The 14,720-nt window shown below is 41.5% G+C and overlaps 1 protein-coding gene across 1 annotated transcript in view; it reads right to left on the reverse strand.

Moving 5' to 3' along the window:
• Positions 1–14,720, reverse strand: part of GUCY2C (guanylate cyclase 2C) — a 174,681-nt gene that overhangs the window by 55,888 nt on the left and 104,073 nt on the right. Inside the window, exons 19-21 of the mRNA XM_075182882.1 lie at positions 10,915–11,003; positions 9,355–9,446; positions 8,152–8,310 (exon numbers count right to left, since the gene is read on the reverse strand). Coding sequence (XP_075038983.1) covers positions 8,152–8,310; positions 9,355–9,446; positions 10,915–11,003 — 340 coding nt within the window. The remainder of the gene's footprint in view (positions 1–8,151; positions 8,311–9,354; positions 9,447–10,914; positions 11,004–14,720) is intronic.

Raw genomic sequence — 14,720 nt, forward strand, 5'->3', positions numbered from 1 at the left:
GTGGAGCAAATTACATTTGAGGGTTAGGAGTCCTCGTGGTTCGAGGCTGGCGATACAGGAGTTTCGAGTGAGGAAGAACTCGCTTGTGTTTTGTCTTTGCGGGTATACATGGCTGGCTGGACGGATTTTTTCGGTTTGTGAGACATGATTCAGACAGCAGATGAAACACCAAAGTGACACCACACGGCCGTAGAACAATGTGCCCCAAGCTAGATGCTAGCGTATGATCCCCAAGGTTCAAGGGTGGAGTCTGGTTACTCCATAAGAAGGATGTTTTTTGTAGCCAGAAGTATATAAAAGCACACTGGGATTCTGCGCTGTCTTATTGAAGGATTGTAGCACATGAAAATATCAGTGAGCTATGAAATGTTATATGCAGGCACTAGGTAACGCCATAGGCCAATAAACAGTTCTACAGAAAGTCCAGAAAATTAGAGTTATAACTTTTACAGTTTAGCCACTAGATGGCAGTAGCATTCCAAGTAGGTGTTGTAAAGAATATGATATACAAAATAGCCACGAGATGGCAGTAAAACCCCAAAGGATGAGTTAACTCTTTACTGAGGGTTATTATGGTTGTTCTTGAATTATATATCAATGAAGTCTGCCAAGCCACTATTCTGATGGCACAGAGGTAACAACCCTTAAGCCTTAGCATAAATTGAAAGAATGCAGGATTTTAAGAAGGGTGTCAGTCTTCAGAATCTCACCTGCTATCTTCATGAGAAGGGATATGCGGCCCCAGGGGTTATTTTCAGCTGTTTCGTGCTGTTTTGTTTTTTGGCCAGGTGCTGCACTATTTGTCCTCTGTGTAAGTCTCAGGGTCTCCGGGAACTTTGGCGGTGATTTGACTGCGGCCAGTGATATCTGAAGGGCTGTCTGCCCAGGGTGACCGCGTGAAACCACAGCGAGTAGCGGTCACACACCTTACCACCCTCCATCTTCCCCTTGCAGATGGTCAGGGGTAGAAGATCCCGTGTCGTGTGTGAGCCCTTGAGGAAGAGCAGAACCTGCCCTTTGCTGTAGCCGGTCCTCAGGCTTCACACTGCGCTAGCCCTATGTCGGGCGCTCCCTGCGGTTGCCAGAGAGATCCCCGATGAAGGAAGAGTCTGGGGGGGGGGGAAGAGGGCTTCAGACAAAGCCACCAGGGGGGTCTGGTGGGATGAACCGCTCCAGTGGGAAGGTTGATGTTCGGTGCCGCCGATTTTCAGCCTTTGTTTGGCCTCAGGAGTCCCGGGCGAGCTGGACACCCGTGGACACCTGAAAGCGGAGCTGGACTGCAGCGGAGGGTACCAGCAGTGGAGAGTAATGTTTTGGGAACAAATTAAATCATTGGGTGGTAGTGGGAAGCCTTTGGGATAGAGAGTTCCACGGAGCTCCTCTTAAGCGTGGCTGACTGAGATGGCTGCCAGGCCCCCCAGATTTAAGTATTATTTTAAAGACTGTTTACTGCCTGCGTCTCGAGTGGCTCTATAACCGCTGAACCCGCTGGCATTGATTATTTAATATTGGCATTGTGACTGTTGGCAATCACAATGTCGGTAGTTTATCAATTTAGCCTGTCGGCATTTTCATGTCAGCAGGATAAGTGTCGGTATTTGTTCTGTTGGGATTTCGTACCCAACCCATCTTAACAGTTTCTTCTGGAATTGTGTGCTGATAAATTGGGTGTGAGAGGGTGAAGAGTACACCATTAGTGACTACCTGTAGAAATAGTATATTTGTAAACTAATTAGGACTGTAAAAAAAACATTCTTTCTTGCTTTAAAAAACGAAGTGTTTCAATCTGAATGCAATTGTGTGAGGGTCAATATCACTGACACCTGAAATATTTAGTGGATAAAAAAACAGGGTACTGTTTTACCCCCCCCCTCTCCCAAACAAAAATCCCAAAGATTTAAATAAAAAAAAAAACAATTGTATATGCTTTAATCATATTGTGGAACATTGTCTGAAGAGTTGCAAGGTAACAGTCCCTCCTTTCCCTATCTCATTGAATGTTCACTGGGTATGGTAGCTCCAACTTCAAATATCTGTACTGCTCTTGTCAATCATGGATCAGTGTACAGATCTGGAGTGCCACTACTGACAGTACTAGTACTGGCATTAGTGGTACTTTTTCCACCTCTATTAGCAAAAAAGGTTATGTGTGAGGAAAAGGTTAGAAAGTGCTCTCCTAATCCAAACACTTTTTGTCAGTCTCAAAGAAAACTTCAGCTCTTGATGTAAGGATTAAGGGAATGTGGTGATATCTCTAAAAAATGAAGGTAGCTGAAATTCACCAGCCATAGTGGCAAGAAATTACTAAAACTGTTTGCACTTTTTGCTAGTAGTGGTCCTGTTCCTGTTGTTACATGTATTAGAATGCACAGAAAGTGCCCAACACGGTCATGCATCTTCTGTAACTTCCCATGCACCAACAACTTCCCATGCATTGTGTCACTTCCAAACTAGCCACATCAGTGCACTAAAAGAACACAGATGCAGGAGAACAAATTGTGAGTTCACAGAATCTAGAGGGGTCTAAGGGTATCCATGAGTGCAATATGTGAGTCTGATATTTCAGATTCTGACCCTAAATATAGAGCAGCCTCCTTCCAAGATTTCTCAACTATTTGGATATGTGAGGAATAGTAGTAATGATGATGATTTAGACAAAGAAATTGAGGATGCTACTTTGGAAGTTGCTAATGTGCAAGAGGATGAGGGGGATAATTGTGGATCTGAAAATGATGAATGAGTTGTACTTGAACAAGATAATTAGGAGGATGATTATGATTGTGTTCAAGTAGGGAAGCCGCTAGTAGTACCACCTCATGTCCATGATAAATGCATTATCATGCCTGGGCAAAAGATCCAAAAATTCACCTCTTGCATGTGGAAATATTAGATCCCAACCCAGACAACATTTGTCAAGGTATCTGTAGCCTTTGTGGTGCCACTTTAAGTAGAGGTAGGGATGCTGACCATCTTGGCACCTCCTCCCTGTTACTTAATTTGGATTGACTTAATTGAAGTGGTTTATTAAAACAGGAAAATCATGTATAGTAACAAGCAGTCCAGCACCAGCTAGCAACAGAATGGATAACACCTAATGCAATATTTTTCATCAACATCTTAATCATCAATCTACTAATTATTAGTACATAGTCCAGCATCCAATTTTCAAATGCAAACTAACTCTCCTAATACAATTCATGATTCCCAAGAGGCATTCTTGAGCACTACTCCTGTTGCTGGGGGTGAATCTTCTATACAGAAGGGGGCCAAGAAGAGTAAGCATAACTTTAAACGACAATTGTCTGTGAAGCAAGCATTTGCAAGAGGAAACAAGTATGACAGCCAGCATCCTGTTGCAGTGTCGCACTTCAAAGTAAATCATAGCTATGAAGCCCGGGATGTGATGAAGCATAAAGGAGTTTATTTCGCAGAAAATACAGATAAATGGTTTAAACCCAATATAGCTGAAACAGCACAGGGATTTCTGAGAAGGCTGAATTCTGGTTGCAAGGAATAGACAGATGCAGGTAGAATGGTAAGTGGAGAGAGATCTGGAAAAGTGTTGTTAGCAGCAGAATGAAAGTCCGAGAGCACAGGAGCAGCAGGAGAACAAAACCATAAGGAAGACAACAAAACAACAATGACCAGCAAGGTATAATGGGAGCGGCAGGTATAAGTAGAGAGACAATGAGGTGCAGAAGCTGCCGAGATAAAGCAGCAACCTGAGGCGATGCTGCAGAGGAAGCGAGGCAGATCCTGACACACAGCAGATCACTAAAGCTATTACAGCTATGTTAGCATTAGATATGCATCCAATTTCTACCATTAATGCATTAGGTTTTAGCACATTAGTTGAGGTCATGTGTTTATGCTATCAAATTTTATCTCGATTCCATTTCTCCCGAAAAGCAATTCCTCAGCTGTACCGGGAGGTTAAACAAAAAGTCACTCAGTCTCAGTTAATTTTACTAACTATTGTATGTGGACAAGTACCAGTGGTCAAAAAAAATACTTTAAGACAATGACAGGAGATATATCAGCAGTGCCTGTAGCATCCTCATACTTTCAGCATAGTAGTGTTAGCACACAATGCCAGGTCATTCACAGGCTCTGTATAACTGGCTTCATTAAGAAAAATACCCTGTCAATCTGTTGGAAAAATTCAGGAATGTCATAGCAAAATGGCTCACCCCATTAAGCCTCTCCTCAGGATTCCTCATTGCAGATAATGGAGCTAATATTATGTGTGCATTATGTCTGGATGAAATTCAACATATGCCACGCTTTGCACAACACACTTGGTGGTTCAAAAGTTCGAAAAAAAAATGAGGTCAATGCACGATATTTTGTCTGTGGCTCGAAAATTTCTGGACATTTTCAGCATTTAGTGACTGCATGTAGAACACTGCAGCAGCTGCAACAAAATATCATCTGCCATGCCATTAACTGAAGCAAGAGGTAGTATCAAGTTGGAATTCCCCACTTTACATGCTTCAGCGACTAGAGAAACAGCAACAAGCCATCATGACCTACACATCAAGCCATGAAATAGGGAGAGGGGGGCATGTTACCTTACTCCAACATACTGCAGAATACTTTAAATTTTGTTGAAGATACTGAAACCATTTGAAATTGTAAAAATTGAAGTGAGTTCAGACACTGCCAACCTCAATTGAAAGTCAATTCATACCCCTAATCAAACTGCTGTTAAAAAAGCTAGAAAAGCTGAAGGTGGTAAAAATAAGCGCTTCTGCTATGTATGTTGGTTTTGTAGATCAAGTTCTTTATTCGCTTTGCCAGGACCCCAAGGGTTTGCAGCATGTTGAAACTAGATCACTACATTTTGGCAACCATACAGGGACCAGCCACTCACCTTAATGTGGCCGCGGAGCCGTCTGTTGATCTGTTCCTCCCTCCTCCTATCTCTGTGGCTGCAGTCTCTGTACACAGGTTACATGGGACGTGTGACATGAGAGGTGCAGTCCCATGTGCAGTGAGAGGAGTCTGCAGCAGGAACAAGGTAAGTGTGAGGCTGCTAAAGTGTGTGTGTGTGTGGGGGGCTGCTAAAGTGTGTGTGTGAGGGGGTATGCTAAATATGTGTGTGAGAGGTGGGCTGCTAAATATATATGTGTGTGTGTGTGAGGGGGGCTGCTAAAGTGTGTGTAAGAAGGAGCTACTAAAGTAAGTGTGACGGGGCTACTAAAGTGCGTGCGAGGGGGCTGCTAAAGTGTGCGTGTGTGTATGAGGGGGGCTGCTAAAGTGTGTGTAAGGAAGGACTATTAAAGTATGTGTGAAGACGGCTGCTAAAGTGAATGTGTGTGAAGATGGCTGCTAAAGTGTGTGTAAGATGGGAGTGGGCTGCTAAAGTGTGTGTGTAAGGGGGGGCTGCTAAAGTGTATGTGTGAGGGGGGCTACTAAAGTGTGTGTAAGATGGAAGTGGGCTGCTAAAGTGTGTGTAGGATAGGCGGGCTGCTAAAGTGTGGAACAGGGGGGTCTTAAAATATTGTGTGATATGAGGAAAGGGATGGGGCCTGTCTTAATAGTACATGAGTGGGAGGTAGGCTATTAATTTAATGGTGGAGTTTAGGTGGAGGCTAATTATTTAAAGGGTGCTATTATTTGTGAGGTGATGGTGGGGCAATTTAATTTATTGGTGGGGCAATTTAATTTAATACTGCGGCCTAGTAAATTAATATGGGGTAAAGGGTCCTTTACTTTAATGCTGAGGTGTTTTTTAGGCTATTAATTAAATTTGGGACTGAGTTTGGGGAGGAGGGCTATTTTATAAATGTGAATATGAATTTAATGCCAGAGATGTTTGTGGGAAATGGTTATGGTTATATTAAACGTAAATTTATTTATTAAATGTGTATATTATTAATTTAATGTTAGGGCTGGAGGGAGGCCTAATTATTAAATGTGGGTGCTATTGATGGTTGGAGTTTTCTAAATTTCATATACCCATTTTTTTCCCAAATAGGGCCTCCAGCATTCCAGGATCCAGACAAGCAGCAACTGAGCTAGAGACACCAGCAGCCACAGGTGGTGAAAGTGACAAGACAGGTAGGAGAGAGCAGGACAGTCTGCCAACTGTCCTGAATCTGGTGGTCAGTCCCGAATTTGGGTGACTGGCTTGCTTTGTCAGAATTTGATCTGTCTGAATGGACAGTTGGCAGGTATGTCCTGCTTCACACTGTACTGCACGTGAAGGCAGAGCTGGGTGTACCAAACAGTAGTGCACACAATTTTGCCTATGTATTTGTCTTAAAAGATAACCCCCCCTGTCTTAAGTGCCCCGGGCCCCTGCGGAACCTTATTCCAGCTCTAGCAATGCTTTAGTGGTTTTGCATTGATTCCATTGCCTGCCTTCTACCTTGCACTGGTCCCATTCTCAGATCATTTTGTGGAACATATGGACAGCTGCAATTGCACTGACAATATCATTAATTCTGTCTCCTTTGCACTATATCACCAGCAAACCCTTGAAATACCTCTTCCCTTAACTTATGCCATTGTCTGTCAACCCTCCCTGCACTGTTATTAAATCAACCACCACCAATCACTGGGCACATTTAGGACTCATACACAATTGTTACAAAAGTGTTTTCTTGCAGATGCTTGAAGCATTTTACATTTGTGGTGATCACACTGGATAGCCATTTATTATAATGATTATTTTTAATGCATTTTTTGAAACACACAGTACACATTTTTATATATTAAAGAGTGAGATTTGACTGGTAATTTGCATCTCATGACGTCAGGGGAAGATGCAACAGTGCGGTGAGGTGCTCATATGCTGCTCTGGCAGACTGATCAAATAGGATTCTGCCAACATGTTTTGTAATAGTTAAACTTATTAAACAAAGTCAGATATGTTTCTATGAAGGGAATTTTGGAAGGACGTGTTAGTAGGCAACTAAACAATATTGAGCACAGAGACATAAACCAGTCGCAGATAATGTAAAATGATTCATGAATTTTTATAACACAGGACTGGCAGCTTTTTCCCTGCATTGCTTTTTCCCTGCATTGCTTTAGAAATGACCCACTGTGTATTAAGTCATGACATCTAAATTTTCCTAAATGTTACTAAAACCAAATTCCAGTAGTTCTAAATCCTGCCTACTTTTGTGTTGGCCCCACCTACAGTTGATTTGGATCCCCCCACATGAGGCTACTTCAAGAATTTTTTCCAGGGCCACTTTAAGTTCCCAATCTGCTCCTGGCCTGTATAGTATCATATTATACAATTCACTTCTTAACACTGGTTACCTAGCAGCCTCAGTTCAGAACTGCACCTATCAAAGCAGTTCTACAAGGAGTGCCAGTCACAAGACTGCTGTTTACAAGGCAATACAAATGTAAATTGTAAGTACATTATTTGTCCAGCCACTTCAAAAGAACTGGACTGGAGGGCAAGTGCAATATCTGGTTCATTATTGTTCTATTCATTTTTTTATCAAAGTCATAGTTATAAAGACAGTAGAAACTTTCCACTTCAGATAGAGCTTTTCAATATCTGTATATCTCATTATACAATAAATGTGGAATATTAGAATTCCACAAATGTCTGAGTGTATGTAACAATAACTCATTTTAACAGGCATGTAATATCAGAATATTGAATTATATACTTATTAAAATACCTAAAGGTAAAAGAAATGGTTCACATTTATATGAAAACGAAGAACACATTTTTTTTTATAAATGATCTCCAACAAGCCCCTTGTACTATGATACATTTTATTTGTCCTTTTAATGTGTACAAAATGTGCGTCTTTTTTTCTTGTTGTAACTCTTACTTGTCTGTCTTCAAATTTTTATAAATGATTATATAGCTCTGTCTTTTTTGTACTATAAAATTATTATAAATAAGCTGTACAGTACTAAAATGTAATTAATTGTAGTGTGGCATCACAAATGTCCATCATTGTGTGTAAGCTGTTATGACTTTCTAAATACACTAATGTATACAAAGCTTTCGTTTGTTAAAAAACAGATAATAGCTAAAGCGGATCATTTCTCATATGTAAATATATATACCCATGTATTCTTTTTGCATCACTACTGCCATTATAATTGCCGAATACGTAGAAGGCATATTGGCTGTATAATAGAACTGTACACATTTGACAACTGTATACTCACCCTGGTAGGAGCATGAAGTTCAAACGATCTGCACGGTCTCTTTCAGCTTTGTACAGCTTGGTGCGCTCCTCCACTAAATGCTCTAAATTTTTGGAGTAAAGTTGCAACCGCCGTATTAAGGTGTCCATGTAATTCTCATTTGTCTGATTATGTAAGTTGCTGTATGCAAAAATAAATAAATAATGCGTGTCATAAATGAGAGTCCTTTGCAAAACTTAAAGATCTAACATCAGATCTGACAGCGGTCCATAGCATACTTTCCTATACAGGCTAACAGTTACTTGAAGCCCATGGTTTTTCTTTAGTGACCTAGACCTTCTATTGTCCTAATCTGTAATTTTGTGCTTCAATTTGGCTTGATTTAGACTAAAATGGCACATATCAACTGCATTTTAGGGCTCTGTCAACCATTAATGACAGTTTAAATCCATCCAAGATTGAAATGTTTCCAGATGTAAATACAGTCGAGTGACTGCTGTATCCATGTGTAGAGCCGTAACTAAGTCCAGGGTGACTTTTGAAGGGGAGGTTACTATGCAGTTATGAATGTTTTAGGTTCATTTGGTTAAAATTGAGGGCTAGGGTGGGCAGTTTTCCTTCTCGACCCAGGCGCTAAAATGTTAAGTTACGGCTCTGCAAACCACAATAATATAGCCCCAAAGGAACCAAAACTTTTGAAAAATTGAACATGTGTCCACTTCCTATTGCAACCAAGAGGCATGCAGATGTCAGTGTATGTGTGTGTTTGTGTGTGGTGGTGGTGGTGGTGGTGGTGGTGGGGGTGTTGGGGGTGTTGGGGAAGGGGGTCAAACCAAAAAAGCTTTACATTTATGTTTACTGTATTTTTTTTTAGAATAACCGTCCATTTGAAAGGGCCTAGTAAAGTTAATAAGTCATACCAACATATTTTAAAGTTTCATGATGGTTTAAACTTCAAAGTTATATCTTAAATCAATCAAATTTAGTTATATTTATTTGAAGTCTGAAAACTCTATTCGTGGATCTTTCTAAATACAAGCTAATTGTAACAATATAACTTAATGTGTTGACAAGAATCTGTTGGATGCTCTGTGTTCTAGTTTAAAGAATCTTCAATTTTACACTATTATTTATGGCATAATTCATGACAGGATGCTATTAGTGGCATTGCTGCAATTTGACTTAAATCATGCATTCTGCAAACATTAGTGGGAAGGACGATACCTAAAGATTTTTGCCATGGTGCTTTCAATTTTCTTGAAGTCCGGTCTCTTCTCAGGATCTTCCTCCCAGCAATTCTTTACCAGTACAAAGACCTGAAAAAATATGCCATTGTGACTCATAGTGAGGTAGGTTTACTAAAGGTTCTCAAGAGAGTAATGTCACTTTGCCGTATCTGAACTTATTCATGCTTCATATTCCCAAAAGCACACTTCATTGTATTGAGAGGGAAAAGGTTGATCTGTTACTGTATCTATGCTAAAAAAATATAGAAATAGATTGAAATTATTTTAAACATATTAAATATTGGCATAAGTTGGCATGCACAGTTAAAGCCCTTTCCCTATGTTAGACCCCTAATTCAAATTGCTCCTTAAATAATACTAAAATATAACCTGGTAAAGTATTGTGTCCCCCTACAAATAAACATTTAACATTAAAAGCCCCCGCCCCCAAATCTTGTCTCCATTCTTGCAAAGAACATTGAAGGCAAGAAAGGCCAAAATTTGAAATCAATATATATGTAGAGCTGTGTATTACCTAGGTGAATAATACACATTAATTAACCAGGGTGATAATACTTAAACTAATTATATCCAACACACTCATTTTCACTCTTTTGCAACAGGTTACCGTGTTGGTATGAGGGACCTTCTGTAAAACAGTAAACACACATTAACTGACAGCCTTCCTGTACAGAAATACTCTGTACGGATTACATGATTGATACACCGGGCACAAGAGTTCAACTTACTGCAGTTTCATCTTTTTTGAGACTTATATTGGACACTGTCCTAAGTAAATGGGATGGGATTCAACATTCTTTAGTGTAGGCAATACTCTACTTTTCAATAAAGTTGCAGTGGAATGTCAGCTTAACACTGAGCAATGTAATTTATTATCATGGTTTATAAGAGACAATTTCAAATGTGGGGTTTAGGGGTCCTGGAACTGATCACTAGTTACATAGCATCATCACAGTTTTTACGTACAGATTCATCCATAGCCACAGGGAACTTAGTCTATAGTTTCAGACCGAGCTGGGAGTGGGTGAGGGGTTATAATGTATTTATGCTTAATAAGAATCCAATTGTTTTATTCTTCAAAAGATATATAAATACAAGAGGTGAAAATAATGACCACATATATTTATAGTCCAACAGCCCTCACTGCATTGTTCTCTATCATGTCTGCAGGGTTCATGGTTGCGGACTGTTAGTAATTTACAGGGACAGTCCAGGATTGAACATATTTGTAACTGGAATGTTTGTAAATGAAAATGAAGAAATCTAACAGCACACATATGACCATTTCAATAGTTTTCTTTATTTTGTATGCGTTTTATGATATTTATTCTTGTGTCTACAAATTTCAGCATCTCTCTTACTTTTGTACGTCATTTATTTTCTTATTTATAACTGACTTTCACGATAAATAGGTAAATTAAAATCTGTATTTAAAAGATTCACATTGGGCTTAATCTCTTATTTTAAAATAGTTACATTCATTAAAATAAACTAGACAGTCATGTGTTTTGTATAAAATGTGCAGATGTTCGCTCACCTCTATCTCCCACTCTTCTGCTGTATCCAGGTTAAGGTCTGGGCGAAAGGGGCATTCTCCTTTGAACTTCTGCACTCTTAACATTTTTTCTATGCGTTGACCAGTGAAAAAGTGAAAAATTAAATCATAATTCAAATATACAGTTGAAATGTGTTTCTTACTTAAAATAGTTGAAATAATTTACATGTTATATTCTTGGAATGTTTTATACAAATAAACTTTAACATTTCAAATTTGATTTCATATATCTAACATCTGACTTCAGCCTTGTTTGTGCCCAAAGAAAGTTCTGTCTCTTAAAAGTAATCTATCACTCTCAGATATATTGGGCACCATAGTAAACTAAGACATTCATTTTTCTTAAAAGTAAATGGGGTAGCCCCACACTTCCCAAGTTACATTCACATAGGTGCTCAGCAAACATTGCACCTATGCTTGACCTGCATTCCATTCACAGTTAAGTACAACATAAAAAAGGATCAAAAGTCCCCATGGTTATCACAAGGGACATTCAGAAATTATTTACATGCAACTCAAATGATGGGCCCACGCAGGCTAAATGTTTTTGTGCATACACTCCCAAAAGGGAATATATATATATATATATATATATATATATATATATATATAATGTGTGTGTGTGTGTGACAAATGATTATCTTATAGCGACTCTATAGTTTAATTATATGTCTTATATTACCTGTAAGAAGGACTTAATATTAATTATTATACTTTAAAAGGCATTTCAGCAAATATAACTGGCTTAACTACCTAACTGCGCAAGTTACTTTTCACTTAGCACGGTGACTAAGTGGTTAGCAATTCTGCCTTACAGCACTGGGGTCATGAGTTCAATTCCCGACCATGGCCTTATCTGTGAGGAGTTTGTATGTTCTCCCCGTGTTTGCGTGGGTTTCCTCCGGGTGCTCCAGTTCTTCCCACACTCCAAAAAACATACTGGTAGGCTAATTGGCTGCTAACAAATTGACCCTAGTGTGTGTGTGTGTGTGTGTGTTAGGGAATTTAGACTGTAAGCCCCAATGGGGTAGGGACCGATGTGAGTGAGTTCTCTGTACAGTACTGCGGAATTAGTGGCGCTATATAAATGAATGGTAATAATAATAATAATAAATAATAATACATTTCTTTGCAGCTAATGCCCTGTTTTTTTTTTTTAGAAAGCATGCTCCTCCTGCAGCAAAACATGTATACAGAACTGCATGAGAAGGTGTTACGAGCCGCGGCGGTACTCACAGCCGCCGCGGCTCACTTCTCGTGCGCCCCGGCGGTCACCATGACGATGGGGAATTCACTTCCTCCTAATTCCCGGCCATCGCCAAGGCAACGCCTGGACGCTTTACAAGGTAGCGCCGCGTCCCGGCGGCTGGGGACAGCCGGGCGCGTGCGCAAGAAATATACATAGCCTGTGGGCTAATTTAGTTTAATTTATTCATCAAGCAGGGGCTGTGGGGGATTTCAGAGCTAGGCTCTGATTGGCTGTCTCTGGTATTTAGGGTAGTGAGGTCTGAAGCCTCACTGCCGGTTATAGCTTTTCTGCAACAGTCCTGCTGACCTGCTTTATCCTGATACCTGCTTTTGTTCCTGTCCCTGTGCCGTGGACACTCTATTGGATTCCTCGTGTATGACCCCTTGCCTGGATTTGGACCTTGCTCGTGTTTCTCGTGACCCTGACCTTCTTGCCTGCATTTGGACCTAGCTACCGTGCCTGTGACCCTTGACCTCGGCTTGTGTATTGGATTCCCTGTCTGCAGCCGGCCCTCGACCCTTGCCTGGACTTTACTCCGCTTTCCTGGGTTCTCCCTAGTCGGTACGCACTTCACGACCCTCTGCTAGTCTGCGGCCAAGTCTGTCCCCACCACTAGGGGCTCCAGTGAACACCTGACTGGCAGAGCAGACTCCGGGTTGTGCTATACCGGCTAGAGGGGTTCCTAACATTATAACCGGCCCAAAAAACAGATGTTCCGGAGACGAAGTTGGGATGGATGAAAGCGGAACCAAATCGTCTCCTTTACAAGCCCTAGCGAGTCATGTTGAGATCCTGTACCAGATGGTCCGAGGATTGTCCCAGCATTTGTCCGCCCAAGAGGAGGACACCCGGACTACACCAGCCATTTCCGGTTCCACCGATGAACCCAAGTTAAATTTTCCGGACTGGTTCTCCGGAAATAGAGCCCTGTTCCGGAACTTTAGAGAAAGCTGCAAGCTCTACTTTTGGCTGAAACCTCGGTCTTCCGGTTCAGAACAGCAGAGAGTCGGGATTGTCATTTCCCTCCTGCAGGGTGACCCCCAGTCATGGGCCTTCACCTTGCCTCAGTCTAGTCCTTTCTTGCAATCCTTGGAAGCCTTCTTTAATGCATTGGGTCTGCTCTACGATGACCCTGACCGAGTTGCCTCCGCTGAGGCTCATCTACGGGCTCTAAAGCAAGGACGACGTCCTGCGGAAGAATACTGCGCTGAATCCCGCAGATGGTCACCTGACAGTGAATGGAATGATCCAGCATTACGTAGCCAGTTTCGCCTTGGACTGTCAGAGCAGATCAAAGATTCACTTGTGCAGTATCCTTCCCCCACCTCCTTGGAAAGCCTTATGCAACTCGCCATTAAAATTGACAGGATATTCAAGGAGTGGAAGACTGAGAAAGATGCATCCTCCTTTTCGTCTGCATTTATCCTGGTTCCCACAGAGGAGGAGGAGCCTATGCAGTCAGGGGTGTATCGCCTCTCTCCTGACGAAAGAGACAGAAGACGGTCACAAGGCCTATGTCTTTATTGTGGCAATAAAGGCCACTTCTCCTGCTCTTGTCCATACAAAGCTGAAAAAGTAGCATGTCTGGGCAAGGTCCACTTAGGCTTCCAAATTGTTTCCCAAAAGAATGCTGTCCTTATTCCTGCACAAGTTGCTTTCGGTACCAGTTCCGTGGCCCTCTCGGCCTTCATTGATAGTGGAGCTGCAGGCAACTTCCTTGACATCGGGTTTGCCCGTTCTGCTGGGATTCCAATGGTGAAGCTTCGTTCTGCAGTTACAGTTTGTGGCCTAGATGGTAGTCCATTGCCCGGAGGTAAAATTGTTTGTGAGACTCCATCACTACAACTGAACATAGGAGCTCTCTATTCCGAGGCCATAACCCTCTTCGTTATTGACTGTCCGTCAGTTCCGTTGATTCTGGGCCATCTGTGGCTTTCCCGTCATAATCCTGTCGTGGATTGGGCAAAAGGAGAAATTGTCCAGTGGAGCTCTTATTGTTCACAGTCTTGCTTGACTCTGCCTCTGCGTGTGATTCAGTCTATTCCGGAGAAGCTTCCCTCACAGTATCATGAGTTCTGGGATGTGTTCTCCAAAAAGGCTGCTGATACCTTACCACCGCAACGTGACTTTGACTGTGCCATCGAGCTTATTCCTTGCTCCAAGTTACCCAAGGGACGCTTGTACTCCCTCTCTGGTCCAGAGACCAAATCCATGCAGGAATACATTGATGAAAACCTGGAGAAAGGCTTCATCAGGCCATCTAAATCTCCAATAGGAGCGGGATGCTTCTTTGTATCCAAAAAAGACGGAGGACTAAGACCCTGTATTGACTACCGAGGACTGAATCTCATTACAGTCAAGAACACTTATCCCCTTCCTCTCATCTCCGTATTATTTGGTCAATTAAGAGGTGCCACAGTCTTCACCAAAATCGATCTTCGTGGAGCATATAACCTCATCCGTATCAAAGAAGGAGATGAATGGAAGACGGCATTCAATACGCACTCTGGCCACTACGAATATCTGGTCATGCCGTTTG

Source organism: Mixophyes fleayi, chromosome 8 (genome assembly GCF_038048845.1).
Source record: "Mixophyes fleayi isolate aMixFle1 chromosome 8, aMixFle1.hap1, whole genome shotgun sequence".
Classification (NCBI taxonomy): Eukaryota; Metazoa; Chordata; class Amphibia; order Anura; family Limnodynastidae; genus Mixophyes; species Mixophyes fleayi.